General features: G+C 37.1%; 2 protein-coding genes across 3 annotated transcripts in view; one reads left to right on the plus strand and one right to left on the minus strand.

Annotated features, from left to right (window-relative positions):
- The window catches only part of IGF1R (insulin like growth factor 1 receptor), a 367,206-nt gene extending 364,706 nt beyond the window's left edge, over positions 1-2,500 (plus strand). The window contains exon 22 of the mRNA XM_051981024.1: positions 586-2,500. Coding sequence (XP_051836984.1) covers positions 586-952 — 367 coding nt within the window. The 3' untranslated portion in view covers positions 953-2,500. The remainder of the gene's footprint in view (positions 1-585) is intronic.
- Positions 2,501-19,928: 17,428 nt separating this feature from the next.
- PGPEP1L (pyroglutamyl-peptidase I like) overlaps positions 19,929-24,104 on the minus strand; it is a 93,966-nt gene continuing 89,790 nt past the window's right edge. For both annotated transcript variants that reach the window (XM_051981026.1, XM_051981025.1), the window contains one exon: positions 19,929-20,614. In XM_051981026.1, coding sequence (XP_051836986.1) covers positions 20,446-20,614 — 169 coding nt within the window. In that variant the 3' untranslated portion in view covers positions 19,929-20,445. The remainder of the gene's footprint in view (positions 20,615-24,104) is intronic.

Consider the following 24,104-nt stretch of genomic DNA (forward strand, 5'->3'; position numbering starts at 1 on the left):
CAACAAAAGTATACTTTTCATCTTGCTTGGGCTGCCTCATCTTTTGGTAGTTCCTGTTTGATAAACACAAAACACTCTTCTTTCCCATGTAAACCTCAGTTTCCACATAGGATTTTATGTCCACATTGCCAAATATCATTCACTTTCTGATCTGCAAATGAACTAATGAGCAAAAACCACAAACTCTCTCTTTGGTGATCGGCAGAATTCATATTCTGCTTTATCATATTGAAAATGTAGTCTTCTTCCTGATGGAGATACTAGTCTATGCCAGATGCTGGCAAACAGCAGGCAATTTTATCCTGGAGTAGTTACTGAGTTGAAAAGTACAATTGGTGTTTCCATAACTTGGAAAGTAAATAACTTTCTTTTTGACCCGTGACCCATAAAGGTGATCTGTTTTCTGGTAATCTACTCAGACAACCAAAAGTAAGCTCTTAAGTAGAAACTATGTGAACTAGAAGCACTTCAATGAGCTTTCTAGGTAGGTCCTTCCTAGCCCATATATGTGCTTAGAAATGGATTGATACCGGCTTTATCCACTGTTACGTGTTGCTCCATGATATCTGTGTGTTTCGTTCGTAGGTTTGAATTGATGCGTATGTGCTGGCAGTACAATCCCAAAATGAGACCTTCTTTTCTGGAGATCATCGGCAGCATCAAAGATGAACTGGACCCTGGCTTCAAGGAGGTCTCCTTCTTCTACAGTGAAGAAAATAAGCCCCCAGACACAGAAGAGCTGGACTTAGAGACTGAGAACATGGAGAGTATCCCCTTAGACCCTTCCTCCACTCTCCAGCCGGCTGACAAACTCTCAGGACACAAAGCCGAGAACGGGCCTGGTGTGGTGGTCCTCAGGGCCAGCTTTGACGAAAGGCAGCCTTATGCGCACATGAACGGAGGACGCAAGAATGAAAGGGCCTTACCTTTGCCCCAGTCTTCGGCCTGCTGATCCTTGGATCCAGAATCCCATGCAAACAGTAACACATGTACACTGGGGTGGGGGTGGGGGTGGGGGGGTGGAGGGGAAAAGAAATTTAACAATATATTCAAAAGCCTACTGTACCTCAGTGGATCTTCAGAACTGCCATCGCTGCACACAGGAGACCCCTATCTTCAGTAAACAACACATTGATGATTTTTTTCTTTTTTTTCAATATGCAAGCAGATGTTTGTTTCAGTAAAGGATTCCTCAAATGAGGCGGGCCTTTAAAAAACTTTACTGGTAACATTTAATAGCAACAGAAAACTTGAGGTCTGATTTTTCTCTCTCTCTTCCCCTGTCGTCTTTTTTTTTTTTTTTTTTTTTCATACATCTCTGTCCTCACACACAATACACTCTCTCTCGGCTTCTTAAGGAGAAACATATCTGCGCGCAAATCCAACCTTAAAGCACTTTTTTTTATCAGATCAAAGAAATGGCTGGCTGAGTGGCCCCTATTACCCCTTGCAAGCACCTGCCTAACACTATAAAATCAAGTGAGAGCCTGGATTTTTAACCCTGCTCTTTAAACCTTTTTAATAACTCATGAAATTTTAAAAGGGCCATTATTCAAGGTTGCTACCATTTTCAAAGCTGCCAAATTTTGCCAAAAACCCAAACTTTCCTTTTTCCTTAAATTTTGTTGTTGTTGTCATAGGCATGGAAAAGAGCACAGTAATCAATTGCTCCACTTTTTTAAAAAGCACTAGTAATCTTGTCCACCCAATCAGACAACTGGTATTCTTTTTACATCTTATTTTTAAAAGAAATCAAGTTGTTTTTATCTAGATTATTGTTATTTTTGGGAACTGGACAAAATATTCCTTTCTCGTGATGGAAATGGGAAGGAACTGAATTGATTTCCCCCACTCTCTGGCCCCTGGGAATTCTGGAGAAAACTGGCAGTGGTGAGAGCCAGAAGTACATGCTTCATACACAAAGTCAGCCGTAAGCCAAACTCCCCTCACCCCATCCCTCCTCCCTCTTCATCTCTCCTCACGTTTCCCCACACCCAGGACACCAACCGGAAGGGATCTCCAGTGATGCAGCCTGCCCCTTTTTACAGGTTTGCAAGGAACGAAATTTAAAACAAAACAACACAAAAGAGAAGAAAAAAGCAGTAAATGGATTCAAGCATATTAAGCTTTGTTGACATTTTCTCTGTTATTAAGACTTCTTAAAGGGTCTCACAGTTCTCTGTTAGACCGTGGATCATTTGCATACACATCGTCTTTAATGTCACTTTTATAACTTTTTTACGGTTCAGATACTCATCTATATGTCTGTACAGAAAAAAAAGCTGCTATTTTTTTTGTTCTTTATCTTTGTGGATTTAATCTATGAAAACCTTCAGGTCTACCCTACTTCCCTTTCCTCCTTCCAACAAAGTTCTTATGCTTTGAACTATATAGTGTGCAACTTTCTTCTTCCTCTTCCCGTAATTGATACTTGTATAACATGATTTGCCATGAACTGTTTGATGCCTTTTTATAAATACATTTCCCTCCCCTTCTATTATCCCATTAGTTTTTTTTTTTTTTTAAACACATTAGCTGTGTGGGCACAGGGCTCAAGAGGAAATTGGGAATTGGGGGTAAAGGAAGATGCATGCCCCCTGATGCTCATCAGTGTGGCCTAGGGGGTATTATTATTATTAATTTTTTTTTTACCATATTCTCCTTCCCCTTCACTCACCTCCTTAACCCACACCCACATAGCACTCGAGTCTGTTACAGTGCAAGGCATGATACAAACTCAGGTCAGAAAAAAAAAAAAAAAGGTTAAATATTTAGTACATTCTTGTTCAGTGTTCATACTCATCATTGTTGAAGTCTCACCGTCTCTCCCTTGCCTTTCTTTTGATTGTGACACACATATCTCTCTTTCTTTCTCTCTCTCTCTCTCTCTCTCTCTCTCTCTCTCTTTCTATATATATATATACATATATATAAATATATATAAATAATATCTATTTTTTTAATTGTTGGGTACAACAGCGGTTTAACTGCAGACACTAGGCGTTTGGGTCACTATTTTTAAAAAAAGAAAAAAAGAATATTTTAACCCTTCCATCCCATGAACAACAACAGCTGCTTCATCCAAATCTTTCTCAGCAGATATATCACCATGTCACAAGTGGCCCTAAGAGCACTGATTTGATCAGACTCAACTATCTTTCTAATTGGGAAAAAAAACACACAAAAAACAAGGAACACTTTTTGAATTGTACCTTGTCCTACCTCTCCTCCCTTTTCCACCTGCCCTCCCCCACTGGCAGTTACTTAGATAACTAGGCAAAAGGTGAGCTAGGTATTTGATATCCCCTTGTTGGTGAAGGAGCTGGGCCATGGGAAATTGTTCTGGCCTGCTAGACTGAACATAGACCCAACATCAGGATCAGATCCCAGGTAGCTTGCTTGTTTCATCTGCAGAAGCCTTGGTAGCTGGGGCAAGGCATGAAAAAACTCAAGGCGCTATTTAAGTTCAATACCTAAATTCTCTTTTGACACTGTTCCCCAGAGGGATGGCAGCACCAGATTTGTTCTGGGATGGAAATGTTCAAATTTTGGAATAAGAACAAAGAATTAAAATAGAATGATTGCTAGTTGTGACTGGAGATTAAAAACAAAACAAAAAAAAAGTTTGTAGTGCTTTTTGCTTGTATAGTTTGAGTCCCACTTTCTTCTTAGGCTCTGTCCCATAGTTATTTTCCCTTTAAAAAAAAAAAAAAGAAAAAAGTTAATTAAGAAGGTATTCTATGTAGGATTTTTTAATTTATTTTTTTGTGATATCAGTTTAAATCACTGTAGAGATGCCCCATAATGAATTTAAATACTGAGATAAGGGTTTTTGTGTATGACGGGGACAGTTTTTGATTTTTTTCAAACATTTATCTACCTCACTCTTATTTTTTATATGTGTATATATAAAAAAAGAATACATCTCACATTTCTCAGCACCTGACAATATGCCGTTGATACTGGTAACCTCATTCACACTACAGACCACATACACTAGGTTATAGAGAGGAGTGGCCAGTACTTTATTCCAAGGGGTCAAAGCATCATTCTAACTCATCTATCTCTATCTAACATTTCCAAACAGCTTGCCTTTAAAAAAAAATGTTTTTCTTCTTGTTGTTTTGTTTCTTTTTTCCTTTCTTTTCTTTTTCTTTTCTTTTTTTTTTTTTAAACTGTGGAGTAGAAGAGAGCCAGGAGAGGCCTCTGTGACTTAGTATAGTTGGGTTAGAGAACCTAGGGGTGTATGTTTGTTCTGTTGTTGCTGTCATAAACCAGGCAACTGTGGCAGCCTCAGAGAGTGGCTACTTGTCCATCCATGTCTGATGATAACTGTCTCTGACTGCTCTATACGAATTGAATGATGAATAACTTATTCATTGCCAGAGCCAGTTGTTTACAAGGTTTCCAGGATTGGGGGTGGTACTGAGTGAAGCAAATAGCCTTTCTGTTAAAATTCCATAGACTGGCAGAAGTTGTTTTTTGTTACCTCCTCTGAAATGCCACTTGCACCACTGGACTAGACTACAAAGCACAAGTCCAGGAAAGCTTTGGTAGGGAAGCGCAACCCTTGTTAAGTTGTATAGTGCTCTAAAGTTACCAGTTAGGAAACTATAATTCTTAAAGTTGGCCATTGCTTCTGACCAAGAGTTGCAGAGCTTTCAAAATATGAATGATCGAAATGGAGAATCCAAAATAGAATATCCTGGATGGAAATTTTTCTTCTCCTTTACCCTATTTCTTCTTGGTCTCTTTTTTTCTTTGAAAGAAAAGGCAACACTATTCCAAATTCTATGAATTCTAAAGAATTATCAATCAAATTTTAGTTTCCCTTTCAGAATTTTTTAATTGATTACTTGTCTACTTGTCCTAATCTTATCCTGCCATTCATATGACCTGAGGCACCTGATTCTGACAGTTGCCCCCTTGGAGGGCTCTGATGGCAGTATCTGAGAAACATACAGTTGACTCTTCCAAGGTAGCAATGACTTCTTGAAAAATACAGCTTTATCATGAAGCTCAGGAGCCTTATCTGCCCTGAGGGAGAACAGTTACTTTTCTCAGAGGTCCTCTGAACTCCCAAGATCATAAATATTTTGTCAGGGTTTTTGTTTTTTTCCTTCCGTAGGTGACCCCTTGGTGTAGCGTCCCCTCCTCTTTTTTGCACATACCGGTTTCCACAACTGGAGATCTGCAGATCATTCAGCTGGCTATGAGGGTTTTGTTCAAACTGTCCAAGTTGCGTGTGCATGTGTATTGTTTTTTTTTTTTTTTTTTTTTAATGTAGGTGGTTTAAAAAAAAAAAGTAGGAAAAAACACTAACAATGTAGCGCCCATCATGAGAAACATTTCAGAAGCACTTATATGAAGAGAACATAAGCATATGTGATGGTGCAGTCATATTTCCTGGACCAAGCCACCTTCACTATACCAAGGCATTTTTATAGTCACAGGTCTAGTCTGATTTCATGTTGATTTCCACCCTCTTTGATTTTTTCTTCTTTGTATACTCCAAATAGCTTTACAAACCTGAGTTATGGCATTTTCCATGCACTCTCCTCTTGACAGTAAATCACACTGCTTTAGTAATGTGAACCACTGAGAATCGACATTGGCTTTTGTATCGGCATTATGTAATTGTTACGTGCAGCCTATTCCTGAGACACCACCAGCTTGTCTGCTCTGGAGAATTTCTCTCACGTCACCTGTTAGAACCAAATCGTAGCACTTCTCATTTGTGTTATGTGAGAAGATGATACCGAACTCTGTAAGACACAAGATTGCCGCCATGGAGGGAACAAGGCAACTTTCATGTAGAGCACTGGGCCATTCTTCTAGCCTCTCTCATCATATTCGTAAGTGTTTCAGTGGTCAAGGAGGTGGTTTCGTTTTAGAGAAACAAACCCATAAAAAGAAGGTGGCTATTGTGGAACTACCAAAGCATGCCATACTTGGTTATCGAATTTTGAGGTATTTTTGTTTGGGAAGATAGAAATATCGGCCAAGTGTGATGCTAAATTTGAGGCCAGTTCATGTTCCACCAAAGCCTCTTTCTCACTGTGACAGCTCCTTTCCGTAAGCAGGTTGTAAGTGATTCATGCCTCTTGTCATGGTTTGTTCTCACTGAAACTCAGATTGGTGGGAAACTCCAGGGTGCTGTGGTCAACTGGTCCCCCGATGTTGCTGTAAGATTCTCTGAGAGCAGTTTTGAGTTGTTGAGGATAAGTCTAGTTCAAACTAATGACGCTCCTCCATGAAATGCCCTACCCATTCCAGTAGCAAGTATACTAGTCATGTATTTAGGATTTGGGTTTTGTTTTGTTTTTTGTTGTTGTTGTTTTTTTTTAAAAAATTAATGTTACTCTTTTGTTTGTCAACTGTCTATTATTTCCTGGGCTAAGCAACGATGGGAAGGCACCAGAGATCCACTCCTTAAGAACCAGTGATAAAGGTCAAACTTTAAAACTCTACTCTGAAGTAGTTGGTGGTACAAATAAGATTTCAAAGACAAGATATTGTTTAAATTAAACATTTATTGCCAGAGATGCTGAAGATACAGACCTGAGACGGGCCAGAAGGCTTTCATTTTGGCACTCAACTAAGAGGACTGGTTATTCTTTGTTAAAAACATATGAATGACCCATGCTGGTTCAATAATGAGTCAGTCAATAGGAAGTCAAATCGACTAGACTAATATAATTATATGAAAAGACTATGGAATTGAGGACATGAGGGTACAGAGCTTAGAAGTTTGGGGAATTTTCTAAACTTGATGGTTCCTAGAGGTCTTAGACCACATCAAAGCTTAGAAATCTTACTTGATCACTTGGTTCCTATGAATAAACCATCTAACGTCCTGCTTTGGAAACTGTTACCAAGGAATTTGCTTCAAATTGGTCAACGTTATGAATTTCTGACGCAGGTGTCATTTCTGGGGTATGTCTTTAGTTTTTACCTAATGGCATTACTCATTTGTGTGTGTGTGTTTCAGCATCTTTTTGGTAAACATTATGTTAATTAGTGATTCATTAGCATTTTCAATAGGGCTCTTAAGTCCAGTAGATTACGGGTAGTCAGTTGACGAAGATCTGGTTTACAAGAAATAATTAAATGTTTCATTGCATTTTTGTAAGTACATAGAATAATTTTATAAAATGTTTGTAGTTTATAAATGCCTAAAATAATTTAAAGGCACTTTTTTCTCTGTGTGTGCAAATGTGTGCATGTGATCAATTTTTTTGAGGGTACCAGTTTACTAGTTAGCTTTACAGTATGCCAAAAAGGATCTTTACCTTCCCCAAACCGTGGTCACCCCTCCCCCCACCCCCACCCCTCAAGCTTTGTGCCCTGGTTTATAACAAAGGAATGGTGATATTGATGGAATTAGTAGTTCTGTATCTTCAGTATCTTGGTCTTCCAGAACCCTCCAAATGGGGGTGGGGATCATCTCTAGCTGGTCATTGCGCTTTATAGTGTAGCTAACTCAACGATTGAAAGAACCTCATTGGTTATGGAAACAGAATAAGTGTCGTGGCAAACTAAGCAGCCCAAGTCACATTATTTAGTACCCGGTTTTGTTGTTTTGTGATAATTGTTGTGAAATGCCAGAGAAATTGAAGGATTTGACAACACAGCAGATAGCTTAACGGTTTTTATAGTTATCATAGCATACAGATTTATTCCTTTAAAATATGATAGTTCTGTATGCAAAATATGCCATTTGGTTAGCTGCTTTGTATCATGACTAAAGCTTTGTTTAAAATTAACAAGGAAGAATCCCTATTTATTTTTAAGTCAGAATACCGAAGATACATTTTTCTGCTCCAAAAAATATTTCCTGCCTCTGCTTCCCCCAGCTTCTGACACATAATAGGCTGTGTCTACATAACTCCACAACAATTCACATCTTTGAAAACAGCTGGATGTTTTGCACTACGGCAACAAAAGGTCTGATTGGTTGGTTTTTTGTTCTTTTTTACTTTTCGTCCAGATGTTTGGTGTTGCGTAGACACAGCCAAGGAGAAAATAGATGCCTTGAGAAAACACCTTTCTGTTTTCTAAGCCAGTGAGGTTTGAGGTGAAAGGATTGGCCAGAGTTTGTCTACCTCTGGGATGAAAACAAACCAGAAAGCTCTATGGAACTGATGCATTGCAAATACTACATTTTCCAAGTTTTCTTGTTTAAAAAAAGTTTAAAAAAAATAAAAAAAAAGTAATAACATGGCCAATTTGTTACATAAAATGACTTTCTGTGTATAAATTATTCCTAAAGAAATTCCTGTGTTTATATAAAATGAATCAGTAGATGATGAAAAAAATTTCAAAATGTTTTTGTATATTCTGTTGTAAGAATTTATTCCTGTTATTGCGATATACTCTGGATTCTTTACATTATGAAAAAAAAGAAACTTTGTCTATTTTGAATGGCTGAAGCTAAGGCAACTTTAGTTTCTCTTACTCAGCTTTTTTCTAGTAGTTACAGTACTACATGATTTTAAGTTAAATAAAAGAATTCTGTATGCATTTGCTGTTTTTGATTTTGTGGGAGGTTCACTTCATTGCACTTGGGTAAGATGGAGGGAAAGCATTATGGCATGTCTATTCACACATGTCACTTGGAAATATTCTGCACTGAGCTTTTGGCTGATTTTGACAGTTAAACATCCACTATATATAAATTGCTAGAGGAAAAGGAAAGCTCTCTTATTTTACACCATTGAATAACATAGAAGAAAACTCCTCTACATAGAGTACAGTACTGTTTTATTAATCTGAGAAAACTATGATCTGTAGAAAACAGACATCCCCATTATTGGTGTGGCCCCTTAAAGTAACTCATCTTGCCTGCTATAGTTTGATGGTGTACTCTGGGCCCAGATAGGAGTGACAGGCATATAATATCTAAAAAAAAAAAAAAAAAAAAAAAAAAAGGACAAAAATAATCTTATGCCAGCTTATCACAACCAGGCACATTCTTTGCTAATAGAAATATCTATTAGTAAACAAAACCAATTTACTTTTCTGAGGAATGAGTTAGTTAACAGTTTTAAAAGTCGCAAATTTAAGCCTTCAATAAAAGGGATGAATAGTAAATTAGATACATACATAAGATGAATCAAAAGTAGTATGAATATAAAGATTTGAAGGCACACAAAAATTCTGGCATAAAGATAAATTGATTGTTCAAAAAAATACAATAGGTTCAAGTCTGGTCTTGGATATAAGCTCCTTTTTGTGAAATCTGTGTGGGTACTGTTGTACAGTATGTAAATCCTCTTGGCCATGCTATTTTCTTGGATGATTATGTATTATGAGCTTAGTATTGCATAAAGTCCCTTCCGGGCTGCTGCAGTGGTCCCTAATTCTTCATTAAAACAAAACAAAACAAAATCCTGTAACCTTAATCTTCTAAAAACTAAGGGACTAGGAACTTTGAGATGTCAGACTTCTAAATTAGTCTCAAAAAATTACATAGCATTTTTTAAAACATCAAGTTTATCATGACTATTTCTATATGTGGCCAAAAAAAAAAAAAAAGATTCAATACTTTCATTAATGGAGGAGCTCATCTTCTAGAATATAAATTGAAAGGGACCTCAGAAATCCAAACCATACCTGAACGGGAATCTTATAGACAGTGAACATGACTAGTGTTTCTCCCACCATTGTTTGGAGATTCCTAGTGAGAGAAAGGCCCTCTACCTCCACCAAATAGTTCATGGAACTTAATTTTTTTAATTCTGATTTTAATAAACACCAAATAAAATGTCCACTTCCATACGCAGTAGAATGAGGATTGGTCATTAAGTTTCTTAGAAGGTACAATTTGCTTTTCTTTCTAAGTAAATAATAAATTTTCAATATGAGACTTAGAAATGTGTCTCATTTGTTCACAATTTCTTCTGGACTTCCTTTTGTTTTCTTCTGTAGGTTTAAAAAAAATGTGTCAATGACTCTCCTCCTCCACTTTTTTTGATAATATATCTTATCTCCTCTTCCCTTATATCTAGATAGATAGATGATAGATAGACTCTTGTAACAAATATGTATGGTGAATGAAAACAAATATATTCCACTTATGCATAACTCTTATTTTAGTAAGGTTTTTTGTGTTTGTCATTCTCAATGACTTCAAGAATAAATTTGCCTCTTTGCAACATCCATCCATTACCCCTAATTCTGTTCTTTGGAGCCTCTCTTTTCCATATATCAGCCCTTCAAATACCAAGAAGATGAAACCAGTGGGGTGGAGCCAAGATGGCAGAATAAAGCCAGGAAGCTCTCCGATTCTTCCAGTTTTCCTCTTAAACTACATGCCCCAAGGCTTTGAATAGAGTTTGATGGAATGAAACCACTCTCCAGTTCAAGATAGACTGGAAAAACTTCAAGAAAATTCAGTCTCACTGGAGTGAAAAGGGTGTTAGCCCAGCTCAGACAGATTCTGGGAAAGCCTGTGAGAGGCTCTTAATCATGGCAAATCAGCAACTGAGACCCTGGGTCCTGGCTCTGTAGTGGAACAAATCAGTGGGACAGCTTCCAGTCCCAACACAGAAGGCAAACTCTGAGAAACCAGGTTGTTTCTTGAGCAGAGCAGACAAAATTACCCCCAATAAACACAAGGGGCACCTATGTTTAAAGCCAAGGTTTAGAGCTACACAGGAAGCTTGGGACAGCAGCTCCTTTATCCCAGGAGTTTTGTGATAAAACTCACAAAAGAGGAAATATCAAAAGAAAAGGAATGAAAATGAGCAATTAAAAAAAAAACAACAGAAAAGAACCTTGACCATAGAAAGACCAATATGGTGATAGGGAAGATCAAAACAGATAAGGAAAAAATGTCCACAGAAGAAATCTCAAAGAGTGATATGAACTGGTCTCAAGCCTAAAGAGACTTTTGGGAAGTGTTCATAAAAGGCTTTAAAAGGCAAATAAGAGAGATAGAAGAAAAAATGAGAATAGAAATGAAAGACCTTTCATCAACTTGAAAAAGGAAGACAATTCTTAAAAAATATAATTAACCAAATGCAAAAGAAAAAATCCATTGAAGAAAACAACACCTTCAAAAGCAGAATTAACCAACTGGAAAAAGAGATAAAAAAGCTAACTGAAGAAAATCACACATTAAAAACTAGACTGGGACAAATGGAAACTGATGACTCTCTGAGACATGAAGAATTAGGCAAACAAACTAAAAAGAATGATAAAATAGAAGAAAATGTGAAATACCTCATTAGAAAATAGCCAGCCAGGTAAATAGCTCCAGAAGAAATAACTTAAAAATTATTGGTCTACCTGAAGGCCATGACCAAAAAAAGAGCCTCCAGAACTACAATCTCAAGGAAAAAAATACTGCCATTGCCAGAAAAAAACAATTTAAATATCAAGGAGCAACAGTCAGGATTATCCAAGATCTGAAAGCTTCTACAATAAAGGACTGGAGGGCCTGGAATACCATATCTTAGAAGGCTGTAATGGTGAAGAAACTGAGGCAGGATAGAGATTAGAGATAAATTTGATTATTAATTTATTGGAGAGTAAATCAATTGACTGAATCGGACTCTCGTCTCAAAGTATCCAGCAGTGAATGTCAGATACAGGACTCTTTTATAGGATAACAAGAATAATGACATAATGGAGGAGGTACCTGGATGGGGATGACCTAATGTGGGGAGGCACTTAGGATGGCATAATGGAGGGAGGTACTGGAGAGACTCCTGATATTCTAATAATGTCTAAAATTGATAGATCTTTATCCCTTCAAACATTAAGAAGTAATGATTATAGCCTAAAGATATAAGACCTTTATCCCTTCAAACATTAAGAGGGAATGCTTATAGCCTGGGGTTTTGGAGCAGAGTAACTGAGGTAGGATGAGACTATGGCATAACAAAGCAAAGCACCTGAGGTTACAACCAAGAATTAACTATCTAGGGAGACTGAGCATCAACTTTCAGGAGAGAAGATGGAGCTTCAATGAAGTAAGAGACTTCCAGTGATTTCTATTGAAAGATTCAGAACTAAACAGAAAATTTAATCTTCAAACATAGGACTCGAGAGAAGCATAGAAAGGTAAATGGGGGAAAGTACTTATTATTTAAAGATTAAACTTTACAACCCTGGATAGGAAAAATGATATCTATAACTCTTGAGAATCATAACTGTCTCTGGGGCAGACAGATGGGGGTATCACATGGATGGAGGGTGTGGTTGTGAATGGACTTTGATGTGATGATATTAGAGAAAAAGGGATTAAACAATGGGAAAAGGACTGTACAGGGAGAAAAGGAAAGGAGGGATCTAATGGGACAAATTAGATCACAGGCACAAAAGACCTGAAGGAAAGAATGGAGGAGGATGAGCATTGTCTGAAGCTTGAGCTCATCACTTTTGGCTTTAAGAGGGAAAAACTTAATCATTCATTGGGTATAGAAGTTTATCTAATCCTATAAAGAAGTAAGAGGAGAAAGAGGAAAGAAAAAGGAGGGATAGGATAAAATCAAGGATAGCAATTCTGATCTCAGATTTTAAAAAGTAATAATAGATCTAATTAAAAGAGATAAAGAAGGAAAATACATCTTGATAAAGGGTACTATAAATAAGGGAGTAGTAATGATATTAAATGTATATGCACCAAGCAGTAGAGCATACAAATTCTTGGAGAATATATTAATCCAGTTACAGGAAGAAATAGACAGAAAAACTATACTAGTGGGGGACCTCAACCTTCTCTCTCAGAATCAGAGAAATCTAACCATAAAATAAATAAGAAAGAATCTAGAGAGATTAATAGGATGCTAGAACACCTAGATATGATAAATTTCTGGAGAAAATTGAATAGAGACAGGAAAGAATGAATATATCTTTTTTTTTGGCAGTACATGGCATCTAAACAAAAACTGACCATGTATCCGAGGATAAAAACCTTACAATCAAATGCAGAAAGACAGAAATAGCAAATGTTTCCTTTCCAAATCACAATGCAATAAAAATTATATTCATTAAAAGGCCAGGGAGAGATAAACTAAAAACCAAATAGAAATTAAATAATCTGATTCTGCAAAATGAATAGATCAAACAACATAATTTCATCTAAGAAAAAGACAATAATAAGACAACATACCAAAACCTATGGGATGCAGCCAAAGCAATTCTTAGAGAAAATTTTTATAATCTCTAAATAGCTACAGTAATAAAATAGACAAGGACGAGATCAATGAATTGGGAATGCAACTAAAAAAGCTAGAAGAAGAAAATATTAACCACCCCCCAATTAAATACCAAATTAGAAATTCTGAAATTCAAAGGAGAGATTAATAAAATTAAACTAAGAAAACTATTGAATGAATTAATTAATTAAACTAAGAGTTGGTTTTATATTCAAAAAAATAATAAAATAGGTAAACCTTTGATTAATTTGATTAGAAAAAAAAGGAAGGGAAAAAACCAAATCACCAGCATCAAAAATGAAAAAGGCTAGCTTGCCACCAATGAAAAAGAATTAAAGCAATAATTAGGACTATTTGTCCCAACTGCATGGCAGGAAATCTGACAATCTAACCCAAAATGGATGAATATTTAAAAAATATAAAATTCCCAGATTAACTGAAAAGGAGATAAATTGCTTAAATAGTCCCATTTTAGAAAAAGCAATTGAACAAGCCCTTAATGAACTCCCTAAGAAAAAATCTCCAGCATCCATTCCTATTAAAAAAGCACTAGAGAGCACAGGGATAAGGAAACTTTCCTTAAAATAATAAACAGTATCTATTTGAAATAAAAAACAAGCATTATTTGTAATGGAGAGGAGTTGGATTCATTCCCAATAAAATCAGGGGTGAAACAAGGATGTCCATTATCACCACTAGTATTACATATTGTACCAAAAATGTTGGCTTTAGTAATAAGAAAAGAAAAAGAAATTAAACAAATTAAATAAGTAATAAGGAAATAAAATTATCACTCCTTGCAGATGATATGATGATATATTTAGAGAATCCTAAAAAAATCATCCAAAAGCCTACTGGAAACAATTAATAGCTTTTTTTTAAATGTTTGAATAACTTTTAATTTTATTTTCTTTTTTTAAAAAAGCTTTTTATTTTCAAAACATATGCATAAATAATTTTCAGCATTCACCCTCGCAACCCTTGTGTTCCAAATTATTTTCTCCCTCCCTTCCCCTCATCCCCTCCTCTAGAAAGCAAATAATCCAATGTATGTTAAACACATGCAATTCTTCTATACACATTTCCACAATTATCATGCTGCACAAGAAAAATCAGATCAAAAAGGAAAAAAATGAGAAAGAAAACAAAATGCATGCAAACAAACAACAAAAAAGTGAAAATACTGTATTGTGACCCACACTGAGTCCCTACAGTTCTCTATCTGGGTGCAGATGGCTTTCTTCATAACAAGACCATTGATACTGGCCTGAATCACCTTGATGTTGAAAAGAGCCTAGTCCATCAGAATTGATCATCATATACTCTTGCTTTTGCTGTGTACAATGTTCTCCTGGTTCTATTCACTTCATTTAGCATCAGTTCATGTAAGTCTCTCCAGGTTCTCTGAAATCATCCTGCTGATTGTTTCTCTAGAAGAATAATATTCCATAACATTCATATACCATATCTTATCCAGCCACTCTCCAACTGATGAGCATTCACTCAGTTTCCAGTTTTTTGTCATTACAAAAAGAGCTGCTACAAACATTTGCACATGTGAGTCATCTTCCCCCCTTTTTTATGATCTCTTTGGGATTCAGGCCTCAGTACTGGATCAAAGGGTATTCACAGTTTGATAGCCCTTTGGGCATAATTCCAATTGCTCTCCAGAATGGTTGGATCAGTTCACAACTCCATCAAAAATGTATTAGTGTCTCAGTTTTCCCACATACCCTCCAACATTTATCATTATCTTTTTTTTTTGTCATCTTTTCCAATTTGAGAGATATGTAATGGTACCTTAGAGTTGTCTTAATTTGCATTTCTCAGATCAATAGTGATTTAGAACATTTTTTTTCAAAAGACTAGAAATGGTTCTAATTCTTCATCTGAAAATTGTCTGTTCATATCTTTTGACCATTTATCAATGGAGAATGGCTTGAATTCTTATAAATTTGAGTCAATTCTTTATATATTTTAAAAATAAGGCCTTTCCCTGAGTTTACTGCTTCCCTCTAATCTTGTCTGCAACAATTTACAATTTTAGCAAAACTTCAAGATATAAAATAAGCCCACACAAATCATCAGCATTTCTATATATTATTTACAAAGGCCCTCAGCAAGAGATAGAGAAATTCCATTTTAAAATAACTATAGACAAAATAAAATTTTGGGGTATCTACCTGCCAAGACAAACCCAAGAATTATATGAGCACAATTACAAAACACTTCTCACACACAGTCAGATCTAAACAATGGGAAAAATATTAATTGCTCATGGGTAAGCTGTGCTAATATAATAAGAATGATAATTCTGCCTAAATTGGTCTATTTGTTCAGTGCCATACCAATCAAACTGCCCAAAAGTTATTCTATAGAACTAGAAAAAATAATAACACAATTCATCTGTAAGAAAAAAGGTCAAGAATATTAAGGGAATTAATGAAAAAAATTCAAAGGATGGTGGACTAGCAGTACCAAATTTAAAACTATATTATAAAGCAGCAGTTATCAAAATAGAGTGGTAGATCAGTGAAAAAGATTAGATACACATAACACAATAATCAAGGCCTATAGCAACCTAATATTTGATAAAACCCCACATAGTTTCTGGAATAAGAACTTACCATTTGACAAAAATTTTGGGGAAAATTTGAAAATAATGTCAGAAACTGGGCATAGACCTGCATCTGGCACCCCATAAGCTCAAAACGGGTACATGATTTGGACATAAAGGATGATGCCACAAATAAATTAGGAGAGCTAGAGAATTTAGCTATCAGATCTTTGGAGAAGGGAAGAATTTATGACTAAAGAAGAACTAGAGAACACTATGAAAAGCAAAATGGACAACTTTGATTACATTAAATTAAAAAGGTTTTGAACAAACAAAACCAACAGAAACAAGATTAAAAGGGAAGTACAAAACTGGGGGAAAATCTTGACAGCCTTTGTTTCTGATAAAGATCTTGTTTCTAAAATATATAAAGAATCCTTCACTACCCATTTATTCCTTATAAGATAACTTTCTGGCCCCATCATTCTTAGGTTACCATTACATGATCCAATCATCAAATCCATTTAGATACTTTTCAGTCTTCCAGCCCCTTGACTACTGCAATAATTTACACTGATGACTACCTTATCGATTCTTGCTATTTTCTTTTCTCAGCTTTCAAGATACAATATTCTCTTCCTGGTTTGCTTCATATAACTCTGATGGCTCATCTCTTTCCTTTGCTGGTCTCTCTTCCTAGCCCTTTAAAGTGAGTATTCAAGGGATAACCTATGTTAAAACGGACCTTAAAGATCAATTAGTACAAATCTTTTTCTTACTAAGGATCAGAAAAGTTGGTAATAGGACTGGGATATGAACTTTAGTATTATCTCCTAAACCTGGATGTCTACTGCACCACAATGCCTCTATTTACATGGGATCCTAGATTTATAGCTGAAAAAAAAAAAATTCAGCCATCTACTCTAGCTCTTTTAGTTTACACATGAGTTAAATTACTTGTCCAAGATTACATGGATTGTATGTGGCAAAGGTAAGGATTCGAATGCAAATTCTACTCCAAACCTAGTTCTTTTGTCAACTGTACAATTTCTCTATCCTACTGTCTCTCTGTATCCTTTGCCATTGCAATTTTATTCATTCCAATGGTTTGAATGATTAAACATTTTCAATAGCAAAATTTTACCTTATTCCAGAGACTCTGCTAGTTGTACATATTCACAAATTACAAAATGAGTTTCTGTCCTCAAGGAACATGTTCTTGGGGAGGGGACAGGCAAAGTAGAGGGAGAGATACAAAATGTGTACAAGTAAACATGACACAAAATAGGAAGGGATAGAGGTCTAGAAGACATCCAGATGATGTGCTCTAGGAAAAACTAAGGAGAGTAAAGATCACTTCAGCAGTAATGACTAGGGAAAACTTCTTGCATCAGGTGATAGTACTTGAACTATTTCTTGAAGAAATGGTAGAAGAAATATATTCAAGGTGTGGAGAGAGGTCTACTCAAATCCATAGTGTGAGGGTAAGGAGTTGAGAGAAGATCCAAGCAGTACAGAATCTGTCTGGAAAAACTATGAACAGTTCAGTTTGGTTGGGCTGAGATGTAATGCATGAAATAGGGCTAGAAAGGTGAGAGCCAGAATTTGAAGAACATTACATTCCAAGGTAAGAAGCCTATATTTTATTCTATAAGCAATAGAGGATCACTGAAGGCTTTTGAGTAGAGAATAACTGTGTCATATTCGTGTATCAGAGAATGTCTGGCAGTTATGTAAGGAATAGATTGTCAGTGAGATAAATGAGAGGAAGGAGATTGGTTTTGGAAGCCATTACAATAAATTGGTGGTAAAATGAGGAGAGAAAAGGTGGGCAACATCATAAATGTCAAATCAACAGAACCTAGCATCAGATTAGGTTTTCATTTGCTCACCTGGAAAATATGAGAGTTGGCCCAGATGCTATAGAAGAAGCCTTCTAGCTCTAACATACTGTATTTGAACACTGTGGGTATAGGATATGGGAAAGAGTCAAAGATGACTGAGATTTTGATCCTAGAAAGTAGGGAAGTTGAGAGTTTGCAATACTCTATATTTTATTATGTGAACAACAGAGAACCACTGAAGGTTTTTGAGTAGAGAAATAACTGGGTCATATTTGTGCCCATTCTTGGAAAGGACAAAGAAGATGAGGATTGAGAATAGGCCTTTGAATTTAGCAACTGAAAAGTCATTGCTGATTTTTGAAAAAGTTGTCATAGATTGACAAGCAAGTGGTGGTGAGAAGGTGCTGGCTATTCTTTCTAGAAACTTAGTGGGCGAAGAAGAACGAAGAAATTCTGTTTCCAGGCTGACTACTGGATGTATCTATCTCACCTCCTGGGAGAACTTTACAATCAACATTTATTAAAACAATACTTATCATGAAAAAATTTGGATTCCCCATATCTGTCAATAACATCATTTAAGTCTTCTGTTCAAAACCTCATTTTTATATTTGGCTCTTCCATCCTGTCACCAATCACATTCCAATTGGTTGCCAAACCCTTTCAACTCTAGAGCAGAAATATTGCTCTAATCCATTGTTTTCTTTTTATTTTCACTCCCACCATCCTAGTTCACCAACCTGAATTGCTACATTAACCTACTACCTTGTTTCCAACTAATATCTCTTCCTCATACAGGCTGTTGCCAATGTCCTGAAGCATGGAACTGGTTGTGCTATTACCCTGCTCAAAACCCTTAAACTATTTCTTATTGCAGGCTGAATACAATGCACACTTCCTGGCTTATCATTTGAAATCTTAGCCTTAAGGAGGGCCAGGTTTTGTCCCTTAGTGAGTATTGACAGCTATTTCCCCAACAAGCCCTAAACCCCTGGGTTGGGTAATTTGTTTCCAGGAGTACTTAATGTGTCAATAGGAGGCTAACAAGAGGAAGAAAAAGATGGCTCTCTTGCCCAATTGAGTTCTTACTGGCCTGGCCCCATCCTGGGTTCTCCTGTTAACAGCAGCCTCATTGGCACTGGGCATTGGATGAGTTTTTGAACCACCTTCCCTAAGGTATCCCCTACCACAGGGCTTTGTGGTGCTAGGCCCAGTTATGGGCCTAGTTATGGTTCCATCGAATGTCTAATCAATCAGTCTGTAGGCTCCTTGCCTTCCCATCCTTGTCCCTCACTACTCCTCTCCTTTTATGTTGGATTGCTTAATATCTCTTGCTCTCTAGCTGGTGACTTCCATCTCTTTAACATATATTTGCCCACTCCTTCCATCTCCAAGTTCTAGTTCAGTAGTCTTCACTGATACTCTGTCAGGAAACTTTCCTTTCTCTTTTGCACTTATTCTATTCTATTCTGCAGTAATTGTATCTTTGTTGAGTTTAGTATTATATATTCAAATATGTATCATACTCCTATAGGAACCCCCCCTCATCTCCCTCCACACAAACAGACACATTGGACCTTGAGCTCTTTGAGACCAGACACCTTGTCTTACTTCAGCTTTATTGTCACTGTTCAGATTCTCTGTGACCACATTGAGACTCTTCTTGGCAAAGATATTATAATGGTTTGCCATTTCTTTTCCAATTCATTTTTAAAGAGAAGGAAACTAAGGCAAATAGTGATGTGACTTATCCAGAGTCACTCAGCTAATGAATATCTGAGGCTAGATTTGAATTCAGGTCTTCTTGACTCCGGGGCTGGCATTTTATCTGTGGGTCACCTACCTGCCCCATTTTATTTTTATGTTTCTTTATGAGAGAGTTACTATTGAGGTATGTGGTACAATGGATAGAGTGCTGAAGCTAGGGTAAGGAAAACCTGAATTCAAATCCCTTTTAGACACTTACGAGTTGTATGAGCCTGGGCTACTCACTTAATTTCAATATGCTGGTCCTCTCTAATGTAAAAATGGGGATAATGGTAGACTTACGTCCCAGACTGTGCTGAGGGTCAAGTGAGATATTAGTAAAATGCCTGGTAAAGTACCTGGAACATAAGTGCTTAATAAATGCATGTGTCCTGCTTTTTCTTCCTTCCCGTTGAAGGATGGAAGAGATTGTAAAGACCACTTAAGTAAAGATAAAAGAAAAAATTGATCCTTCCCCCAAAGTGATATGCTCAAAATATAGCTAAGTAACAGTAAAATTGAGACAAGATCCTAGATCCTGTGAGTAGGGGACCTAATTCTGTATTCTTTTCAAGAGATTCCTAACGATCCAGAAATAATGCAACAAGCCAGAAGAAAATAGAAATTGCAATCGTGTATTTTCTTAATGACAAATACAGCGACTTCATCAAATGTATCACAATGGGTGTTAGCACAGAGGCAAATCAAGAACATATTCTTTAACCACTGCTTGGCTTTGCTCTCATAAAGGCAGACTGCATTGGAGTCATCTGTGGTCAGTTTTGCATACTCTGTAAACTCTCAGAAAAGAAATTAATTGGATCTTATTTTATTATAAGAAGAGAAATTGCACTTGAAGCTTGTTAATCCCTTGTAAAAATTCTGTCTTCTGCTGTGTTCATCCTTTTCTTACGGGAATATAACCCCTTGCTATTTTATTGGGTTAATTCATAATTTATTTTTCTCTGTAAACACCATTTTACAAGCAATTTAAAAAAAAATTCTCAAAAGGGCAGTCAAACTCTTAGCAGGATTTCAGCATTCAATTTTTTTTTTCTTGAAAACTTCTTTCGTCCTTTGGTTCTCTTGGCATATAACACGGTGATTATCTGAATTTCCTGCAAGTCATGCTTTATTTTCTGGCCTTTCCAAACTGCTTTAACATCTCTTGGATAATGATTTGCAATGCTCTTCCTAGAAGGTCGGCTGTTAGCAAATTGGATAATGGAGGGACATGAATGAAAGCAGCACAGCCATTTCCATAATGCAGAGACAAATAGTAGGTATAATCGCAGACATATCTGTAACCACACAAAAATGTCATGGTAAGAATCAAACTAATCTCAATTGTCATAAAAGTCAGTTAGGAAAGAGGTTGTTTATCTGTACATCAGGCTGCAAATGAAGAGAGTTTGTGGGAAGCTCCCTTAAAAATTGTTTTCAGGAAACATAAATTTTAGTCCAAGATAGGGCTGGCAGGAAAATGGAACCCACCCACAATAGGATGAAGTAAAGGATCTTGTGTAACAGTCTTTAAAATGTTTTCTAGTGGCTGAGGTGGAGGGAACAGGTAGGATTTAAACCCTAAGGGTATCAAGAAGGGAATATTTATCTTATACCAAGAAAATAGAGTCTTGCTGACTTGGCTGTTCTATCATTTTCTAGGTTATGTAGAGTTGTAGAACGACTTGAATGAAGGAATATTAACATAGTTCTGAGAGATCATTTCATTGAAGAGGAGTCTAAGAATCCAAGAGGTGAGTGACTTGTCCAATTCAAATGAAATGAGTTCGTATCCATGATTTAACAGTACCTTCCATTAACATGTGTTTTGTTTGTTCATTTAATTTTTCAACCAGTTTCCACTTATTTCATTTAATTTGTATAACAATTCTGTAAGGTAGCCAGGACATGGAATGCTTTCTCCATTTTATACATGAAAGATCTGAAGTGCACTGATGTTGTTCAAGATGGAAAAGTATCAGGAAACAATGGAGCTTAGAAATTTCATCCTGATTACCTAGTATTTTAAAGAATTATTTTATTAAATAGCAAAAATGAGAATGTACCAATATGAGAATTGGTATTGTTAAGGGATGTTTGGGTGCTTACTTGGTCCTCTGGCTTAGCTCTGACTTTCCTCTTTCTTTCTGTCCCTAAGTAACATAACTTTTTGTCTAGCTCCTTTGGGTTCTGATAACTTCTAGGACTAGGGCAGAGTCAGGGAGAGGAAGGGAGTATGTGCTTGGTTGTGTGAAGGATGGAAAGAAGGACAGGGATAGGGAGAAAAAGAGCATGTATGCTAAAAAAGAGAAGGAAAGTCTGGAGAGGGAGGGGAAGAATTGGAAGCTACTTTTTCCTCCAAAGACCAATACAAAGCATACCTTACTGTATAATGATACTAACTATCCCTTGCTCTAGATTCTTCCCTGCCCTTATTCCCAAGCCCATAATAGGAGCCTATGCGGTAGAAGCCATATACTAAGTATCCTATGGAGATGGGGGTAGTTTTTCCTTAAAAAATGCTGAAACCATCATCAAGACTTAGTGGCTCCAGCTGTTGACAGGAGTCCAGTGACTCCTGATGGCCAATGAATAGCTAGTTCTTCCCTTAGGTTTCTCACTGTAGGCTCTCCAAGGATAACACAAAAACCGGGAAGCTTCACCCAAGTGAATTAGTGTTATATCGTTGCTCACTTTCCTTTCCCTATTATGGCTAAAGAAACTTCTTTCTGTTTTTTTCTCCTCCCTCCTTCCCTCCCTCCCTCTCTTCCTTCCTTCCTTCCTTCCTTCCTTCCTTCCTTCCTTCCTTCCTCCCTCCCTTCTTCCTCCCTCTCTTCCTCCCTCCCTCCCTCCCTCTCTTCCTTCCTTCCTTCCTTCCTTCCTTCCTTCCTTCCTTCCTTCCTTCCTTCCTTCCTTCCTTCCTTCCTTCCTTCCTTCCTTCCTTCCTTCCTCCTTCCTCCCTCCCTCCCTCCTCCTTCCTTTCCTTCCTTCCTTCCTTCCTTCCTCCCTCCTCCCTCTCTTCCTTCCTTCCTCCCTCCCTCCTTCTTCCTTCCTTCCTTCCTTCCTTCCTTCCTTCCTTCCTTCCTTCCTTCCTCCCTTCCTTCCTTCCTCCCTCTCTTCCTTCCTTCCTTCCTTCCTTCCTCCCTTCCTTCCTTCCTTCCTTCCTTCCTTTCCTTCCTTCCTTCCTTCCTTCCTTCCTTCCTTCCTTCCTTCCTCCTCCCTCCCTCCTTTCCTTCCTTCCTTCCTTCCTTCCTTCTTCCTTCCTTCCTTCCTTTCCTTCCTTCCTTCCTTCCTTCCTTCTTCCTTCCTTCCTTCCTTTCCTTCCTTCCTTCCTTCCTTCCTTCCTTCCTTCCTTCCTTCCTTCCTTCCTTCCTTCCTTCTTTCCTTCCTTTCCTTCCTTCTTTCCTTCCTTCCTTCCTTCCTTTTTTTCCTTCCTTCCTTCCTTCCTTCCTTCTTTCCTTTCCTTCCTTCTTTCCTTCCTTCCTTCTTTCCTTCCTTCCTTCCTTCCTTCTTTCCTTCCTTCCTTCCTTCCTTTTTTCCTTCCTTCCTTCCTTCCTTCCTTCCTTCCTTCCTTCCTTCCTTCCTTCCTTCCTTCCTTCCTTCCTTCTTTCCTTATTTTAGAAAAAACTCCTTTGGGTTTTTTTGCTCTCAGAGCCCTTCTAAAGCTTCCTAGTGTAGGTATAACAAATAAAGCAACCTTTCTCACTGAGGGGAGAATTCCAGGCTTGTGAAGTTAGATTTTAGAGTGTGTAGCTCTAACTCTTATCTTCCTCCTAATTCTTTGGGTGTGCACAGGAAAAAAACAAATAAAAAGGATAAATATGTTTGCTATTTGAAACAAGTAAATGTAGATTAAGTAGTAATTTTTTTTTCCAGTTCCTAGATTCAAAACAAACGTCTCACAGACTTAAGTGGCTTAGCCCATGATGTCACACAGAATACAGTGGTAGTGACAGGAGGTCCCAGGTTTTTTGACAGTTCAGGAGCATCCCACCATACCATGTTAATACTTTCTAAAGATTTGAAAACATTTTTTTCTGGGCCTTAATTTCCTTATCAACCTGAGGGAAGAGCTATTGATTACTTATTCCTTTACCACTAGGAGACTAAGTCAACAGCTGAAATCATTAGTTCCTTGAGTCAATTTAATCTTGAGGATAGTTTCAATACTTTTTAAGGAAAAACTTATTTAGCCTACATAGCCTTAGAATATTGCTCCTAATAATAAGAGAGTGGCATTACTTAGTCTATAAGGTCCCTTTCTCCTTTATCAGTCTAGGATTTATTTACTTAAATTTTTTTCCACACCATCTTGAAGACAAGTTACAAATTCTAAACAAAATAAAGGTTTTTAGGCTCATAACATGTTACATGCCAACAAAATGTTCACTAATCTTTTCCTTGCTTAGTCACATCAGAAGTACAATGAGAAAAATAATAAAATTAGTACAATGGGAAAAGCACTGGCTTTGGAATCAGGAAAACTTAGATTTAAGTCCTTTTTCTAACACTTTAGCAGTTGATCCTAAGCCCTTAGCACCCCCACTCCCCTTTAGCTTCTTCTATCTCAAATGATTATTGTAAGACTCAAATAACCCTGTTGCCCATATACCCTCTGACTTCATGTGGGGGCCTGTTCTAAAGCAAACACACAGGGGTTCATTACCTATCTCCTTCTTTAATAAGACCTGCCCCAAGACCATTTCTAGCACATCTATTCCATTTCCAGGCTCCAGAGGCTTTTTCAGGGATAGTAAAATACCTTTACCTTGACCAAACCCCTATATC

Source organism: Antechinus flavipes, chromosome 2, assembly GCF_016432865.1.
Source record: "Antechinus flavipes isolate AdamAnt ecotype Samford, QLD, Australia chromosome 2, AdamAnt_v2, whole genome shotgun sequence".
In the NCBI taxonomy this organism is placed as follows: Eukaryota; Metazoa; Chordata; class Mammalia; order Dasyuromorphia; family Dasyuridae; genus Antechinus; species Antechinus flavipes.